Source organism: Saccopteryx bilineata, chromosome 6, assembly GCF_036850765.1.
Source record: "Saccopteryx bilineata isolate mSacBil1 chromosome 6, mSacBil1_pri_phased_curated, whole genome shotgun sequence".
Lineage (NCBI taxonomy): Eukaryota > Metazoa > Chordata > Mammalia > Chiroptera > Emballonuridae > Saccopteryx > Saccopteryx bilineata.
The window spans coordinates 208,249,682-208,266,830 of NC_089495.1; the positions used below are offsets into that span (position 1 = coordinate 208,249,682).

General features: G+C 55.2%; 1 protein-coding gene across 2 annotated transcripts in view; it reads right to left on the reverse strand.

Moving 5' to 3' along the window:
- The window catches only part of DNAAF9 (dynein axonemal assembly factor 9), a 95,464-nt gene that overhangs the window by 50,354 nt on the left and 27,961 nt on the right, over nucleotides 1-17,149 (reverse strand). The window contains exons 8-13 of one of the 2 annotated variants that reach the window (XM_066237076.1): nucleotides 13,770-13,868; nucleotides 11,151-11,206; nucleotides 7,517-7,652; nucleotides 5,227-5,308; nucleotides 3,880-3,913; nucleotides 626-710 (exon numbers count right to left, since the gene is read on the reverse strand). In XM_066237076.1, the coding sequence (XP_066093173.1) occupies nucleotides 626-710; nucleotides 3,880-3,913; nucleotides 5,227-5,308; nucleotides 7,517-7,652; nucleotides 11,151-11,206; nucleotides 13,770-13,868 (492 nt within the window). Of the gene's footprint in view, nucleotides 1-625; nucleotides 714-3,879; nucleotides 3,914-5,226; nucleotides 5,309-7,516; nucleotides 7,653-11,150; nucleotides 11,207-13,769; nucleotides 13,869-17,149 lie in introns of both variants that reach the window. The other variant, XM_066237074.1, reaches the window with a different exon arrangement.

Sequence of the window (17,149 nt, forward strand, 5' to 3'; positions counted from 1 at the left end):
GGGAAAGGTCCTACTGGCATTGCTGATTCTTCTCCTCTCCTTACTGGGTCAGATAGAGGGATCCAACTCAGCGGGGCAGGTTGACCGCAAAACAGAAGGAGGGCGATCGGTCAGAGGGCGAGAACACAGGGGCGTGTCAGAGGCACTCAGGTTCTTCTCCTCATCTGTGGTTTTTGTTTTTTTCTAAACACTGAACTACAGGAAATCAAACTAACGTGGCTCAAAACAAACTTCCCAACTTTTGATTCGATTCCCAGTAGAAACAGTTTAACTATATAGGTTTCGACTTTTACCAGCCTTAAAAAAAAAAAAAAACCATTAAGGAAGATGATAGGCTATAGAATGACTTTCTGCACACAGCCAGGGTATCCACAGGGAAGTGCTGGCTGGCTGGCACTCACGAGGGAGGGCGGCCTGGTCGCAAGGCTTGGCACAAGCTCAGCGCTTTGGAAGCGTCTATGCCGGCACCAGCTCCACGGAGGACGGAGGCCCAGGCGCACACAAAACTGGGTGTTACACAAAGTGTCCGGGCGCAGGACAGAAAAACCACCACCCCACCCAGACGGACCGGGAGCTTCACATTCCAACAACGTCTCAGGAGAGGAAAACGCAGCATCGAAATTACCTTCGTTAGACTGGAGGTTTTAGCGTAACATGCAATGCCAGCCAGGACAGCTTTAACAGCAGCAGCATAGACCTGGGCCAAGAGCCTACTTTTAAAAACAAACAAACAAACAAAAAATACGGGTTAACTACAGCATTACAAGGCTTCGTCGAAAGCTGCGTGCACCAAAAATGTCATTCCCGGAGGGGCTGGGTTTTCAACCCGGGTGGAAGGGGGGAAAAACGGAACCCGCTGACTTCTAAACCTTTTTTTAAAAGCCATGTGGCTCCATCGAATTCACATTTTTCTCTGTGAAATCATGGTAAGGAAAGCCAGCTCTTTCCTAACACCGCTCGAAAGACCGGCCTTCCCCGTCTAATCCGGCAGAGGAAACCGACACGGCGTCCCCCCGCCCCCCCCAGCCCTGCCCGTGCGGAGGCAGCGAGTCACCCCAGGTCCCTGAACCGTCTGCGGAGTGATACGGCCGTGCTGCGTCTCCAGGGACCACCCGCCCCACGCCTTCCCGCCCTCTCCCCAGGACTGCTCGGGGCAGGCTGCTACGGGACCCTCGGGGTTGGGGACCTCAGGGGGCAAAAGCGATGACTCTCGGGAGGGAGAAGACGGGACCCACTTCGATCCCAATGCACAGCCGCAGACCGCTGGCTACGCCGCTCCCTGAGCTGGAGACTAGAGAATGCTTCGGGGGGGGGGGGACACTGGGGGAAGCACTCCCCTCCCGAGCACCCTCTCCCCAGCCCGGCTCTTGTTCTCAGACTTCTCACTTCCCCAAAGTCATTAAAAGAAGGTTTTCTTCTCTGCCAGGCTGGGACTGCCACCAGGGTCCCTAGAAAATTGAAGTCTGGCTGCCTTTTTCGGGTTGGTTTGTCCGTTCTCAGCATTTTGGGGCGGATCCTTCTCCAGACACAGCTCAAGGGCGGCAGGGTGGGGGTGGGGGGCTGGGGAGAGCGGATGGGACACCTGCCCTCGGCTGAGGGACACCGCGTTAGGGGAGGGAGACCCAGAATGTCATCGGGAGGACGAGAGAGGGAAGAGGCCCATCCACGAGGCCCCGAGGGAAAGGGAGGTGGCTGGCAGAGACGCCTCACCTGTGGCTGTCTAATTTTTGTTGTTTTTTTCACATTTTATTCATTAAATTTTTAAAAAAACCTGATTTTAGAGAGCAAGGAAGGGAGGGGGGGAGAGAGGGGGAGAGAGAGAGAGAGATCAATTTGTTGTTCCACCCGTTTATGCACTGACAGGTGGATTCTAGAGCGTGCCCTGAGCGGGGATGGAACCTGCAACCCTGGTGTATGGGGACGACGCTCGAACCGGCTGAGCGGCCCAGCCAGGGCTCAAGGGCGCGCCTGCTCTGACGCCCGAGTCCTGAAACAGGTCCACGAGGGCACAGGAGTCGGAGAGAAGGCATGAACGCAGAGATGAGCTGTCCAACCCTCTCACCTCACAGAAGAGGCGAGCAGGGCCTTACGAGGCGGAACGGGTTGTCCAAGGCCACAGAGGCCACCGGCGGACTCAGCCTCAGGCCTGCACTTAACCTGGGGCCACCTCGACCCCACATGGCCCGTCTCCTCTGGGGCTCCCCCCCCCCCCACGCTGCGGGGAAGGGGTCCGAGTTGCGTAGAAGAAAAACGGACGGAAAAAGCACACAGAACAAAGTGACAGCTGTTCCAAGGGCCAACATATCCTGAAGACCGCTGGCCAGGAGATGGCAGAGGGTCATATCCTGGCTGGAAGGGGTCCGGCAGGGACGCTGCCCATGGGCCTGGCCGCTTCCAGGTCAAACCAGAACCCTCCACGCTTCGACGCCAAGGACGAGGCTTGATGGAGGCCAACCCCATAGCTATATATGGACGGCTTTCCTCCCTCCCCACCCGAACTTGACTCAAACACCACCCAGTACCAACCCTGGTCAGGCCTCCCCGGGTCTGGCCTTCTCCTGTACAGGCCCTCGGACAAGAGAGAGCTCAAGACAAAGCCACCTGGCCACTGGCTGGTTACACAGCCAGAACGGGAGGTCTGGGACCCATGACAAGGGAAGGGCCCAAGCAGCCTCAATACCAGCCCCTGAGGCTGGCCACCGATGGACTCGGGTTAGTGGACATGTCTCAGGGTCCAGGACGAGGGCCCAGGGCTGAGTGTGGCTCCGTGCAGCTGGCACAGAAGCAGATACACAAAGCAGGGCCGCACAGACCCACCCACCCAGCTGAACGTGGGGGCTGGCGGACCCGGTGAGAAAACACACAAAAACCGCACACGCGCTAGAACTACAGCTACGCAGCCTCTATGTGCGATTAAAAAACAAAAGGCCCAGAGGGCTACGCGCCAAGAGACTCCTAGGATACTATCGTGTCCTGCCAGAGGGAAAGGATTCTGGAAGAGCTTATTTTCTGTTCTCCACCTTCCAGATTTTCTTGTAGTGTGTGACCACACTACCTTCCGAGAGGAAGAGACGGCAGAGACCTGGTTCTCGGTACGAGCAGAGGGGACAGGCTATGGAACGACAGAGGGGGAAGGTCGTGGTCCGCAACTCGGGGAGACCAGCCTCGTCGGAAACCAGCCCCGCTGGCTGGCCCCTTGACCTTGGACCTCCAGCCTCCGGAACTGGGACAACATCAAGTCTGGCTGCTCAGGCCACCCACTCTGTGGTCCTTCGCTACGGCGGCCCAAGCAGATGGACACAAGAACACAGGAGTCCACTTCCTGCTTTTGATTTCCTGCTCTCCGTGGGGGGGGGGCAGAAGTCAACACGAGGAGGACCCTCCTGAGGCTGCTCCGCCCGAGTGCAGACCCCAGGTCTGTTCCGTTAAGTCCGAGCGTCAGAACCACGGTAAACGCGTCTCGGACCAGAGGGGCTTCATTCACAGATTCTCCCCAGTGGGTTTCAGGATGCTTTCTTTTAGGCGAGCCCCCCCCCCCACCAAAAAAAAAGGAAGAATGCGCGATGCAGGGGACGCGTGAAGAGGAGTCACGCCACGTCAACGCAGGGACGTTTCCGAGTTCTGCAGGGAGGGGCAGGTGACCACGTGGCCAGGGTCTCCAGCCCAGACGGACGGAGGCCCGGCTGACAGGCACAGGCCGGCTGGAGCCTCCTGGGATGACACTGCCCAGCGCCCCCCCCCCCCCGCCCTCATGAAGCACAGGCCCTCCCCGCCGCCGATCTCTGACGGAGGTCGGAGGTCGGAGGTCGACCGGACGGCTCAACCTCTCAGGAGCTCAGCTTTTGAGAAAGGGAACAGAAAGCAGAAATGAGGACTTACATTTGCCCGGTCTTCTTGGGCAGCCTGTCTTCGCCTGGGGAGAGAGGACCGAGTAAGAATGGGGGGTGTGTGGGAGACCCCGGGGGCTGTGCCCACCTCGCGGGGGGAGCGGGGGAGTCAAGGGCTGACTGCGTTTCCCCCCCCTTTAAGTGAAATATCGTACGAGCACCGACGACAGCGGACCCGAGCTTTGCCGTCTCCTCGGGGCCTCCCCCCGTGACGCTGACGCTGACGCGCTCCGCACGGCCACCACACCCCGGGAGCACAGAACCTCGCGCTCAGGAACGTTTTTGCCTTTATTTTAATGTTTACACCCGGTGGTATAAGGAAGCGGCTGTTCTGCCTCTCTCAAGCTTCCTTAGTGATCCGGCTGAAAGCGACGCCTCTTTCAGCGTTTTCCTGGCTCAGGTTAACAGCGTCCAGGAGAAAACCTGGTCTCTGACGCCCCGTGGTGCAGAGCTGGGAGCCTCACTCGTTCTACAGGTTCTCTCTCTCTCTCTCTCTTTTTGTATTTTTCTGAAGTGAGAAGCGAGGAGGCAGAGACAGACCCGGCATGCCCACCAGGGGGCGATGCTCTGCCCATCTGGGGCGTTGCTCTGTTGTAACCAGAGCCATTCTAGTGCCTGGGGCAGAGGCCATGGAGCCATCCTCAGCGCTCGGGCCAACTTTGCTCCAATGGAGCCTTGGCTGCGGGAGGGGAAGAGAGAGACAGAGAGGAAGGAGAGGGGGAGGGGTGGAGAAGCAGATGGGCGCCTCTCCTATGTGCCCTGGCCGGAAATTGAACCCGGGACTTCCACATGCCGGGCCAATGCTCTACCACTGAGCCAACCAGCCAGGGCCTCTAGAGGTTCTTTTTAGTGTCTCCCAGGGTGCCTGCAGCTTCCGGCAGCCCCAGCAAGATGGGCAGCCCCAGGCAGCCTCGCTGCAGGCCCACAGCAAGGAGCCCTTGCTCCTGGGAACCCTTCCAGCGTGGCCCCTCCTCACTTCCCCCACAAGGAGAGCTGGCGGGCGCCTGGCCGAGTCACCCAGACTCCCGATGCACCCAGACCGCCTGCTACCTCCAACTGGGACGTACGCGTCCCCGCCTCCCCGGTGACGCTGAGCACGCAGTCTCACACCTGGTGAGACAGGATACGTGCTGAGCCCGTGGTTTCTGCTCCTGAAACGCATTCTGTGAGAGAGGCGGGGAGCACACCAGCCTCCCAGCGGCGGCCGGGGAGTTTGGAGGCCCACAGCCTGGGCACCGTGAGCTCTTCCGGCAAAACAGGTAGTCATGAACCCGCTTCCAGATCAGGGAGGAGCGAACTGTGCATTAGGTTGGTGAGAAGATGGTGTGCAGGGACTTACCCAGGTAAGGAACGTGAGTAGCTCCAAAGAAGTAAGTTCTGGAACAAGCAAGGGGTCCCTTCGGTGAGACGCACTGGACCACCTGGGTGTCAGCAAAGAGCAACAGTGAAGAGGGAGAAGGGACCTGGGGGGACATGACACTAGAGAAACACGACGCGTGTCAGTGAACGGAAATCAGTTTTACTTTCACAGCTGATTTTATTATTTTTTTTAAAGGCACAGGGGTTAGGTGGGACGGGGGGGGGGGGCAGACCACCTTTAATAGCTGTTCCTCCGATGGTTAACGTGTGCGCACGCGGGTTTATTTTTAACCCCGGCTGTGTTGTGAGGTTGCGGCTGGGCACTCAGCCCGCGAGGCTGATGAACTCACAACAGAGCCGGACAAGAAGAGAAAAAAGGGCTGGGGTTTCTGACTGCGTTAAGAGTCAGTCCAAGCCCTGGCTGGTTGGCTCAGTGGTAGAGCGTCGGCCTGGTGTGCAGGAGTCCCGGGTTTGATTCTTGGCCAGGGCACACAGGAGAAGCGCCCATCTGCTTCTCCACCCCTCCCCCTCTCCTTCCTCTCTGTCTCTCTCTTCCCCTCCCCCAGCCAAGGCTCCATTGGAGCAAAGTTGGCCCGGGTGCTGAGGACGGCTCTGTGGCCTCTGCCTCAGGCTCTGATTGCGGCAGAGCCATGCCCCAGATGGGCAGAGAATCGCCCCCTGGTGGGCATGCCAGGTCGATCCCGGTTGGGCGCATGTGGGAGTCTGTCTGACTGCCTCCCCGTTTACAACTTCGGAAAAATACAAAAAAAAAAAAAAGAGTCAGTCCAGAACCTTCACAGCGAGGCGCTTGGCCAACAGAGAAGGCGGAGGTTTGAGGTAAGAGCTGGTTCTGATGCACACCCCGTTCGCCACGGCGAGCGGGCGCAGCACGGCCAGTTCTCGACGGGCCTGTCCAGAGCGGTCTTCCGCCCGGTCACCGGTCACCGGTCACCGTGCGTCTGGTCTCTGGCACTTCCTCCCGCTCTTCCTCAGCCTCTCCCACCTCCCTGCTCCCCTGACCGTCTGTTCTCAACCCGCTGTCTCCTTTTTCCACTAGGACTCGTAACGTTACTCAAAATTCCAAAACACTGTATCTGTGTCTGGCTCTGACGGTTGCAGCCCTAACCCTTCGGACTGTGTTTTTTTTCTTGCCTTTTAGCAGGACGTGTAATTTTTTGTTGAAAGCCAGGGATGTGGTCAGAGAGACAGAGGTAAACAGGCTTTAATGTCAGGTTGTACGACGACCAGAGAGGGAGCTGGGCTGCATTCAGTGTTTTCTGCAGCCGCCGTTGCCGGGGGTTACCCATTCCTCTGGTGCCCCGTATTCGTCTCTCTGGGTTTCCGTAAGAGCTCCTCCTTAGACGGACAGTCTGCACGCTCCCCCCCCCCCCCCCAAGCAGCAAGATCCTGACCCACACATCCATTCACGGAGCCCCACCCCACTCCACCACTGGGTTGGAGACAGCTACAGTCTTGGTACAAGAGAATCGGGTCTCACGTTCTCCAAATCCAGATTTAAATATAATCGTGCCTACTTCCCAGCTTTCTTGATTGTCAGAAACATTCTGAGAATACTTAAAATCGCAGAGACTTGTAATCATTCGAGTCTCTCACTTGCAGGCATCCCCAAACTACAGCCTGTGAGCTGCAAGTAGGCCCGAGGCCATTTATCCGGCCCCCGCCGCACTTCCGGAAGGGGCACCTCTTTCACTGGTGGTCAGTGAGAGGAGCACTGTATGTGGCGGCCCTCCAACGGTCTGAGGAACAGTGAACTGGCCCCCTGTGGTGTAAAAAGTTTGGGGACCCCTGGTAATGTTTTCTTTAAAAGAACGTAGTGGACAATGTACCAACGAATGCAAAAAAATCTTCTCCCCGGCACCCTCAGTAAAAGGACAGGGATCCCCAAGGTTTCTGTCTTGAAATGGAACAAACTTAGGCTTGGAATGACTGTCTCTTTCCACGTCAGCTCAAGATTCTTATTCCACTTGATGATACTGTTCTTACAACTGCAAGAGTTTGGTTTGCAAAAGTCTTTTTTTTTTTTTTTAAACCCTTTTCCTGCAAATATTTAGCAATCAGATACGATGCTTTCAAAGAACAGCTAGCATTCGTGCAGAAAAAGCAGTTCCTCGTCACATCTTTCCACCGCAACACAGCTTCCCGGCCAGGCTGGGATCAGCACACGGACTGGAGGAGGCTCCTCTGGGCTGGCTCCCCGCCTCCCTACCGGACGAGGAAACCTGGGAGCACCGGGCCGCCCAGCCACTCACCGCATGCTTGGCGAAGCTCCCGCTGGGCCCCGTGTTGCGGACCAGGTGCCCCTCCGAGGGGAAGTTGAAGCTGCTGGCGTTCAGGTTTTCTCGCGTGGAATGGCTCCCAAAGAGGACGAAGGGCTGCCTGTGAGGGCTGGGGCGGAGGGGAAACACCTGCGATCAGGGACAGAGGTTCCCGGCCGGCCAGGGCCGCCTCCCCGGGGGCGGGTCCTCGGGCTCTTCCTGGCGGCCTGCCGCAGTCCAAGCAGAGTGGTCAGTACCGTCCGTCCATCTGTCCTGTCCACCTGCCTAATGCTCCTTTGCCAGCTGGGGCGGGGTGCCGGGTGTCCCTGACTCCTTCTGCCCATTCGCACGCATCGGTCACTTAGAGACACGACTAAACCCGGGCCAGGTGTTTTATGGTCAGCCTGGCCGACTTCTCAATGACGGAGCTCCGAGAGTTTGTGGCGAGGTGGAGCAAAACCCTCGTTTTATAAAACAGGCTTTCAGTTAAGAAATATAAGGAGTCCTGGCCGATTGGCTCAGTGGTAGAGCGTTGGCCTGGCGTGTGGGAGTCCAGGGTTCGATTCTCGGCCAAGGCACACAGGAGAGGCGCCCATCTGCTTCTCCACCCCTCCCCGTCTCCTTCCTCTCTGTCTCTCTCTTCCCCTCCCGCAGCCAAGGCTCCACTGGAGCAAGGATGGCCCAGGCGCTGGGGATGGCTCTTTGGCCTCTGCCCCAGGCGCTAGAGTGGCTCTGGTCGCAACAGAGCGATGCCCCAGAGGAGCAGAGCATAGCCCCCTGGTGGGCAGAGCTTCGCCCCCTGGTGGGCGTGCTGGGTGGATCCTGGTCGGGCGCATGCGGGAGACTGTCTGACTGTCTCTCCCCGTTTCCAGCTTCAGAAAAATACAAAACGAAAAAAAAAAAAAAGAATAAAGAAGTATAAGGAATGGGGGCAGCTGGGGTCCTCAGGCTGCAGACAGACCGCCACAGGGCCGCCAGCAGCTCCTGAGGGAGGGTCCCGGGCGGGGGAAGGAGGGTGGGCTGCGCTGTCCTCACCACACCCACCGCCCCTGCGCCTGATCCCTTCCGCCCTCTTCTCCTGGCTGGACCTCTGTTTGCTCTCTCTTCCCCAGCCCGCTCTAGTCACCATCCCTCGATCAACCCACGCAAACTGCTCTGGCAGAGTCACCAGTGCCTTTGAGGAAGCACACAGCCAGCCCAAGGGCTGGTCACCCGCCTGCCCTTCCTAATACCTGTGCCCCGCCCCTGCAAAAGGGGGTGCTTCTGTCTCCCTTGTCGCCTTGTCGGACGTACCCCTAGTTTTACCTCTGGCGGGTCTACCCCCTCTCCTCCTCTCCCGTGACCCACCCCTTCCGGTTCTTGCAGCAAATAAACGGCATCACCGTCCGTCCAGGGACTGGGCCGGCTGCCCCGAAAGGCCTCTCTGACGTCCCCTGCTCCCTCAACTCTGAAGCCCACCCGACCCGAAACGCAGATTCACACCTGCTTCCGCTTCTCTGCACCCACGCGGCCGCCAGCCCGCCCCACCCCGCCGCCCTCTCTGTCTTCCCCGGGCGGCTGCGATGCTTCCACGCCGCCCTCCCCGGCCGGCCAAGTCTCCACGCCGCAGGGAGGGTGAGCCTCTTCTAAACGTGCAAAGCCTTGCAAGCCTCTGTGCTATTTTCAGAAGACAGGCTGACACCTGTCCATGTAGCCAGCGAGGGCTTGCATGGTCGGGCCCAGCCAGCCGCTCGAGGTCCGTGAAGGCCACCCCGCAACTCCCACCCTGCAGCCAAGCTCCTCCCTTATGGTCCCACCTCAGGCTCCCGGCTTCTCTCCTCCCCCTCCAGTATCTCTACGCGTTATTCAGACCTTCCCCCGAAGGGGTCCCTCTCCCCAGTCCTCCCTCCCTCCCTTCAGGGCAGCAATCAGAGTTGGTGACTATCCCTCTCCCTGCGAAGCTGCGTGAGTCACGTCTCGTTTCTCCACCACACCACACACTCCACGAAGACCACGACCAAGGCTGAGTTTGCTTTTTTTTTTCCAGCCGGGTTATCACTTGCTTATTATGTCCTACGTTCTCAGTAAAACGTTCACATTTTAAAGACACGGTTCTGCTATGGACCAAATGTTTGTGTGTCCTCCCCCCCCCCCCCTGTGAATTCACACGTTCAAAATCCTCACCCCACCGAAGCGATGGGTGTCAGGGGGCAGGGCCTCTGGGGGGTGATTAGGTCAATAAGAGGGAGCCCTCCTTCATGGGATTATAGAAGCAGCTGTCAGAAAAGAGGCTTCAGAGAGACCAGTGGCCCTGGCTGCCACATGAGGTTACAGAGAGGTGGCAGCCGGCAGGCCCTCGCCTGACACGGGACCTACCAGCACCGCGACCTTGATTTCCCAGCCTCCGGAACTGTGAGGAATCAATGGTGCGTGCGCGCGTGCGTGCGCGTGCGTGCGCGTGCGTGCGCGCCCCACCCGGCTCCCCGTATTCTGTCACGGCAGCGAGAACAGACAGAGCGCTCCCTTGACCCCCACCCTTTCTCTAAATTGCTCTGTGGGGGCATCATGCGGAAAAGTCTGTGCATTTCTTTTCATTCCTCTTGAAAAAATATTCCTTAAGCCTCAAACGGGGGGCCTTCAAAGTAATCATGACGGATTCTTCTAATGAAGCTTCATTCTAACTAAGGGGCACTTTTGAGCAGAAAAAAAGACGACTGAGTCCCAGCCAGGGTCACCTGCGTCACTGTCAGAATGGAGGACAAGAGGCACAACCCACTCTCACCTACCCATCAGGGGAACCGCCCCTGATCACCGTGACAACACAGGTGCCCAAGGAAACCGATCAAGAACACAGACACGCAGGTCCCCTCACTCCTCCCATGTCCTCCTGGGCCTGGGCCTTTACGAATGGATGGTCCCTGCAATTCCCCACAGGCCACCGCTGACCCCAGTCCAGGCCACAGACATTCTGCCCCCTCCCACTCTCCTGGACCGCGAGTGGGATAACAAGCTCCTTTCTTTAGATTTCTGCCAGCTACCATGCTTCGGAAGCTCCCTTACTATAAAAATATGTTTTAAAGGCCCTGGCTGGCTGGCTCAGCGGTAGAGCATCGGCCTGGCGTGCAGGAGTCCCGGGTTCGATTCCCGGCCAGGGCACACAGGAGAAGCGCCCATCTGCTTTTCCACCCCTCCCTCTCTCCTTCCTCTCTGTCTCTCTCTTCCCCTCCCACAGCTGAGGCTCCATTGGAGCAAAGTTGGCCCAAATGCTGAGGATGGCTCCATGGCCTCTGCCTCAGCAGTTATAATGGCTCCCACCACAACAGAGTGACGCCCCAGATGGGCAGAGCATCACCCTCTGGTGGGCATGCCGAGTGGATCCGGGTCAGGCACAAGTGAAGTCTGTCTCTCTGCCTCCCTGCTTCTCCAGAAAAAAAAAAAAACAAAAAAAAGTTAACCCCCCCCCCAAAAAAAAACACACAAAAGCAGTGACACGGACAATTTTACAGAGTGTGGAGTCCTACCCTGTGATGACTAAAGTGGACCTGTATTTCCAATTCTGGTTTCTAGACCTAGATACTCCCTGGCCCCACCCCCTCTGTGAACCCCATTCTCTCTGTTAGGGTTCACCTTCCTTCTCCGGGAACCTCACCTGTTTTCAGTTATATGGCTGGAGATCATTCCGTGGCTGAAGTAACTTCTGAATGGCTGAAAAACAAGCCAACATTGTACATGTTAAGATCAAAGTTTGATAAAACGATCACAGAACCTCTCATGTACACTTGTATGTATATATAAATATACACACACATATAGTGGAGGGGTGGAGAGAGATGTATATTTGCAGATTAAGAACATGGAAGGATGCATGTGGTGAATAGTGACATGAGTTTTGGGGACAAGTAGCAAAAAAACCCCAAAAACAAAACAGCAAAGAAAAAAAGATAAAAGGCTGTAAAACAGAAGGAAAAGAAAGGTAAAGAAGAGAAATTCTTGGCCAATTTTATCATTTTTTATCTACTGAGAGGAAATTAGAACCACCATCTATGGCCCAAGTTACTAACCATGTGGGAACTGTCTCTTCTATTAAAACTACCCCCCCCTACATTTTCAAAGAATGACTATACACAAATTCTAAGGAAGTAACTTAAAATCGGTGATGAGGGAGAGTCCAAGGAGCTTCGAAGTACAGGGCACCAGAGCGAGTGTCTCAGCTCTGCCGAGCATAGAGCGGGCTACCCCAACCAAAATCTGATATGCAGGATCCATGTCAAAAGGGTTCAAAATTTTAATCTCCTTCACTAACATCTACTGGGTTCCCGCCCCCCCCCCCCCGTGATATAACTAACATGTTTATTTTAGAAATACAACAAACCCCCCTTACAATCTCTAAGAACAGCTAACATTTTGTACATTTCCTTCACATCTTTTTTCTATGGCACCTCCACATAATATACACATGACTGTACCAAAGTTTTATTCAATAGCCCTCTATTCTTGGAAACTGCCACTGCCACTAACTCTCGTATAAGAAAGCAACACCCTAAGGAACTTTCCATAAACTGTATCCGCAGCTCTGATTATCTCCTTAACGCCGACCTCTCTCATCGGCAACGAGGCAGGGAAGGAAGACGGCGAACACCTCCCAGGAACCGGAAAGAAAAACGCCGTCCACCTAGAAGGCTGATCCGTGACAAAACTGTCTTTCAAAGATGAAAGTGAAATTTTTTTTTTTTGCTCCAGACACACGGAGGCTGAAAGGATTACTCTTCAGAAGATGCGCACCACAGAAGGCATTCAGGGACAACGTCGGGGAGAAGGACGTCACACCAGGTGGAGCCCCCATGAAGGGGTGCAGGGCGCCAGGAAGAGCAGCTCTGTGAGCAAACAGGGAGGGTTTTTAAATCATTTAAATCCTTATTTATTTTTTTTTTTAAAGATTAATTTTTATTTTATTTTTTATTTTATTTATTCATTTTTAGAGAGGAGAGAGAGAGGGAGAGAGACAGAGAGAGAGAGAGAGAGAGAAGGGGGGAGGAGCTGGAAGCATCAACTCCCATATGTGCCTTGACCAGGCAAGCCCAGGGTTTCGAACCGGCGACCTCAGCATTTCCAGGTCGACGCTTTATCCACTGCGCCACCACAGGTCAGGCTTAAATCCTTATTTTTAAAAAGTTTTGTATTTTTCCGGAATGAGAAGCGGGGAGGCAGAGAGACAGACTCCCGCATGCGCCCGACTGGGATCCACCCGGCATGCCCACCAGGGGGCGATGCTCTGCCCATCTGGGGAGCTGCTCCATTGCAACCACAGCTATTCTAGCACCTGAGGCAGAGGCTATGGAGCCATCCTCAGCGCCCGGGCAAACCTTGCTCCACTGGAGCCTTGGCTGCGGGAGGGGAAGAGAGAGACAGAGAGGAAGGAGAGGGGAGGGGTGGAGAAGCAGATGGGCACTTCTCCTGTGTGTCCTGGCCGGGAATTGAACCTGGGACTTCCACATGCCTGGCCGACGCTCTACTGCTGAGCCAACCGGCCAGGGCGAAATCATTTAAATCTTTTAAATAATGTCCTAAAAGATGAAAAAGAAAGCTCTTTAAACAAAAATGATGGTAACATGCTGTGGGGTTTAACCACACGGCATAGAAATAAAACACCTAAGAACACAGACGGATGCCAGTTCCCGGGAGCAGAGCCCGTTCCGGGCCGCGGAGGACAAAGCACAGGAAAAGCGAGGCTGGCAGGGGAAGTCCATGCTCGGAACCCGGGGGGCTCTTCTGAGCTTTCCTAGTCCCTGGTTTGGGGGACACAGCCCTGTGGCACGGTTCCTCATTGCGACCTCAGCTTTACTCACTAAGTGGGTCTTAGCCGGACCTAGTAACTTCACTCCTGTTTGCCGAGAGAGAGCTCGGTGTGACCTGGAGGCTCACGTGACAACGGGGTTCTACTCCCCGGTGGACAATTAGTCCCAGGCTTATTAATTAGACTCAGATAGAATTCCTGCCTGACAGAGGCACCATCACACTAAAAAAAAAATGAGTAGGATCCTTGTAGACAAGCACAGGAAAAAAAAAACAAAACCCACAAGTTTTTATACAGGAGTCGGCATGGGGTTACACACTTCTGTACAGCTCGTAACCAAGCTTAAGGAAATGATAACCAAAACAGATTAGGGTCAGGAGTGCTGTCTTCTGAAAAAGAAGTGAGAACACAGATAAAAACAACAAGTAAATCAACCCATTTTTCTTTTTTCCCTTCCACCCTTCTCATACACACCTCACCCGCCTGAGACTCAGAAAGTTCCAGCAGGAAAGGAATCTCTGTGTCAAAATTAGCGAAGAAGCTCGTCCACTGACGTTCGAAAGCCACCAAATCCTGGGAGGAAAAGGAGAAGGGCAACGGCGTTGAGTCATTTGAAGGACGCACTTTAGAAGGTCAGCATCACGGAGCCGCGTCGGATCCCGAAATACCAGACCATTTAAATATGCTGCTTTTTGTTTCTTTTTGTGTGTGTGACAGAGACAGAGAGAGGGACAGATAGGGACACAGACAGGAAGGGAGAGAGATGAGAGCATCAAGTCTTCGTTGTGGCACCTTAGTTGTTCATTGATTGCTTTCTCATATGTGCCTTGACCGGGGGTGGGGTTGGGGGGGTGGTGGCTACAGCAGACCAAGTGACCCCTTGCTCAAGCCTTGGGTCCAAGATGGTGAGCTCTGCTCAAACCAGATGAGCCTGTGCTCAAGCCAGCAACCTCGGGGTCTTGAACCTGGGTCCTCTGCATCCCAGTCTGATGCTCTATCCACTACACCGCCGCCTGGCCAGGCTAAATATGCTGTTTTAAAAGGTGGTAGCAAACTGCTGCTCTCGCTGGGCAGCTCAGGTGGCCGGAGCATCATCCCGATATGCCAAGGTTGTGGGTTCAATCCCCAGTCAGGGCACATAGACACCTGATAACCAAAAGGCGCACACGAGAATCAACCAATGAATGCATAAATGGGCGGGACAAGTCAATGTTTCTCTCTCTTTCTCTTTCTAAAATCCTTTCTTGACCACGGCTCAAATTTTCTTGCCTCTTCATGTTTTACAATTAAAAAACAAAACAAAACAATAACACATGCCACACACCTGGTGTGAAAGAACATTAAAAACCGAGGTAACACTATTGACCTGTAGGAGAGGGCACACACCCTTTCTTTTCGTCGACCTGGGTCTTGGGTTTTATTGCACTTGGGGTTTGATTTTCTTCACCGCTACATTAAAACACCACGAGGGTGGGTAGGAACTTCAGTAGAGATGGCGCTCAGGGCACCGACGAGGTTCTGGAAATCTCTGTGTTTCACAGCTGAGCCGCCGCACGCTGTCTGAATCATGGCCCCTCCCCCTGCTTTACCAGCTGGCCACCACGTTTTCTGGAACGCTAGGGTTGCCTCTCAGCTCTCCTGTCCCCTCAGCGCCGTGTAAAGCCCCTTCTCTGTCCTGCTGCTTCACCCCCAGCTTTGAGAGGGCAGCGACTCCAACTCCGAAACACCAGGGATGCCTCCAAAGGGCTGCTCTCCGGCTCCTGCTCTGACCCAGGCGACAGCTGAGTCGAGTGCCCCAGGGGGATGGTTCTCAGCGTTCCTGCCTGGCCCCAAGCCTCTGGTCACACTGCCCTGAGCACCTGTACAGACCCTAGGGGACAGAGGTGACGTAGGTGCTGACTCACCCGACACAGCCATTAACAGCTCTTAAAAAAATTGATTGGGCCCTGGCCGGTTGGCTCAGTGGTAGAGCGTCAGCCTGGCGTGTGGAAGTCCCGGGTTCGATTCCCGGCCAGGGCACACAGGAGAGGCGCCCATCTGCTTCTCCACCCCTCCCCCTCTCCTTTCTCTCTGTCTCTCTCTTCCCTTCCCGCAGCCAAGGCTCCATTGGAGCAAAAGATGGCCCGGGCGCTGGGGATGGCTCCTTGGCCTTGCCTCAGGCGCTAGAGTGGCTCTGGTCGCAACAGAGCGACGCCCCAGATGGGCAGAGCATCACCCCCTGGTGGGCGTGCCGGGTGGATCCCGGTCGGGCGCATGCGGGAGTCTGTCTGACTGCCTCCCTGTTTCCAACCTCAGAAAAATACAAAAAATAAATAAATAAAAATTGATTGATTTTAGAGAGAGAGGAAAGGGGGGAGAGAGAGAGAGAGATTCAGAAAAATCAATCTGTCCCTGTATGTGCCCTGACCGAGGATCAAACCCACAATCTTTGTGTGTCAGGACGATGCTCTAACCAGTCAAGCTGCCCAGCCAGGGCCGTTGATAGCTCTCTTCAAGGTCAGCCGATTGCGACCTGGCCCTGTCTGCGACAAGCTCCTCTTCCTTCTGCGGCTCCACCAGAAATTAGGACAGGAAGGGGCCTCCGTTTTCCAGAGCTGAGTTCTTTTACCTTCCTTCACATCTTCAGCTCACTAACCGTTTCTTTTTTAAACTACTATTTTGTTGCTTATTCGGACTGTTTTGGTTGTCAGGGCGACAGCAATGTTTTCTTTCGACTTCCTATCCCCCTGATTGGGAGCGGACAACCACGGCCATTTTTATTTCTTACTTTGTGACCGGCCAGTCCCTGCTGTCCTGCATTCCTCGCTGTCGTCTTTTTCTGACCGGTTCGTATGAGCTCTCTCTCTATAAGGCAGCGGCTGTCAGTGCGCTTGGCCACATTCCGGCACGGGACACGGCGTCTTCCTTTATTACTTTTAATAAAATGAGGTCTGGCTCCGAGCCCTCGCTCCTCCAGACAGAGAGGAGGGCCACCACGAGACACGGACAGGGCTTCTCCCTTCCGCTTCTTCGTGATCTCCCCCAAGAACACCAAGCTCAGGGGACGTCAGGGCCAGGGGAGGGCTGAACACGGAGTCCGTGGTGGTCACCGCCCCGTTGCAGGTCCCCATGGCAACCGAAGGTGTTGCCACTGAAGATGTTCTCCCACGGAGTCCCCTGCACGGACCCCCGAGATGCGTGCCACATTCCCGGGATGACGATGCCACGTCCAGCCTCCACGTGTGACCTACAGCTTCCCCATATCGAGAGTACTGCATGCTGGGGGGGGGGGGGGTCGCAGTCACTTCCAGAAACTCCTACACTACTCTCTCTCTTCTTTATCTGCGGTTCAACTTCGTCACTCTTAATTATCCTGTTTCCTGCATTCTCCTTTTTGCCATGATTTAGGCTGGCCACGTGGTTGAGGATGATGACAACTAGGTCTTCACAAAACCCAAAAAGGTCAGGATTTATTTTCCTTTTATATTCCCATTTCAATTTGATATGTTTCAGTAGACATGAATGTTCAATTTTATCAAATGCCATTGTTGGCCTCCGTGGGGCCGTAAACGGCTCCAACAAGAAAAAAATCAGTCGAGTGATGACGTCCACAGGCTTCCTCAACTTAAACACTGAACCCTCGATAAACCTTACTTCGTTAAAGGACATGCTTCTAACACGATACAGGGTTCTGTTTGCTCACGTTTGACTTAAAATACAGGCACGGCCGTTTGTAAGTAAGGCTGATGTGTGGTTTTCGTTCTGGGGAAGGACCCTGACAATCTGATAGCTAATGTCACTCAGAGGCCACAAGCTGTTCCTTCCCCGCGTGCACCCACCCACCCACGGCCACCGAGAGAGAGACCCGGCTGAGC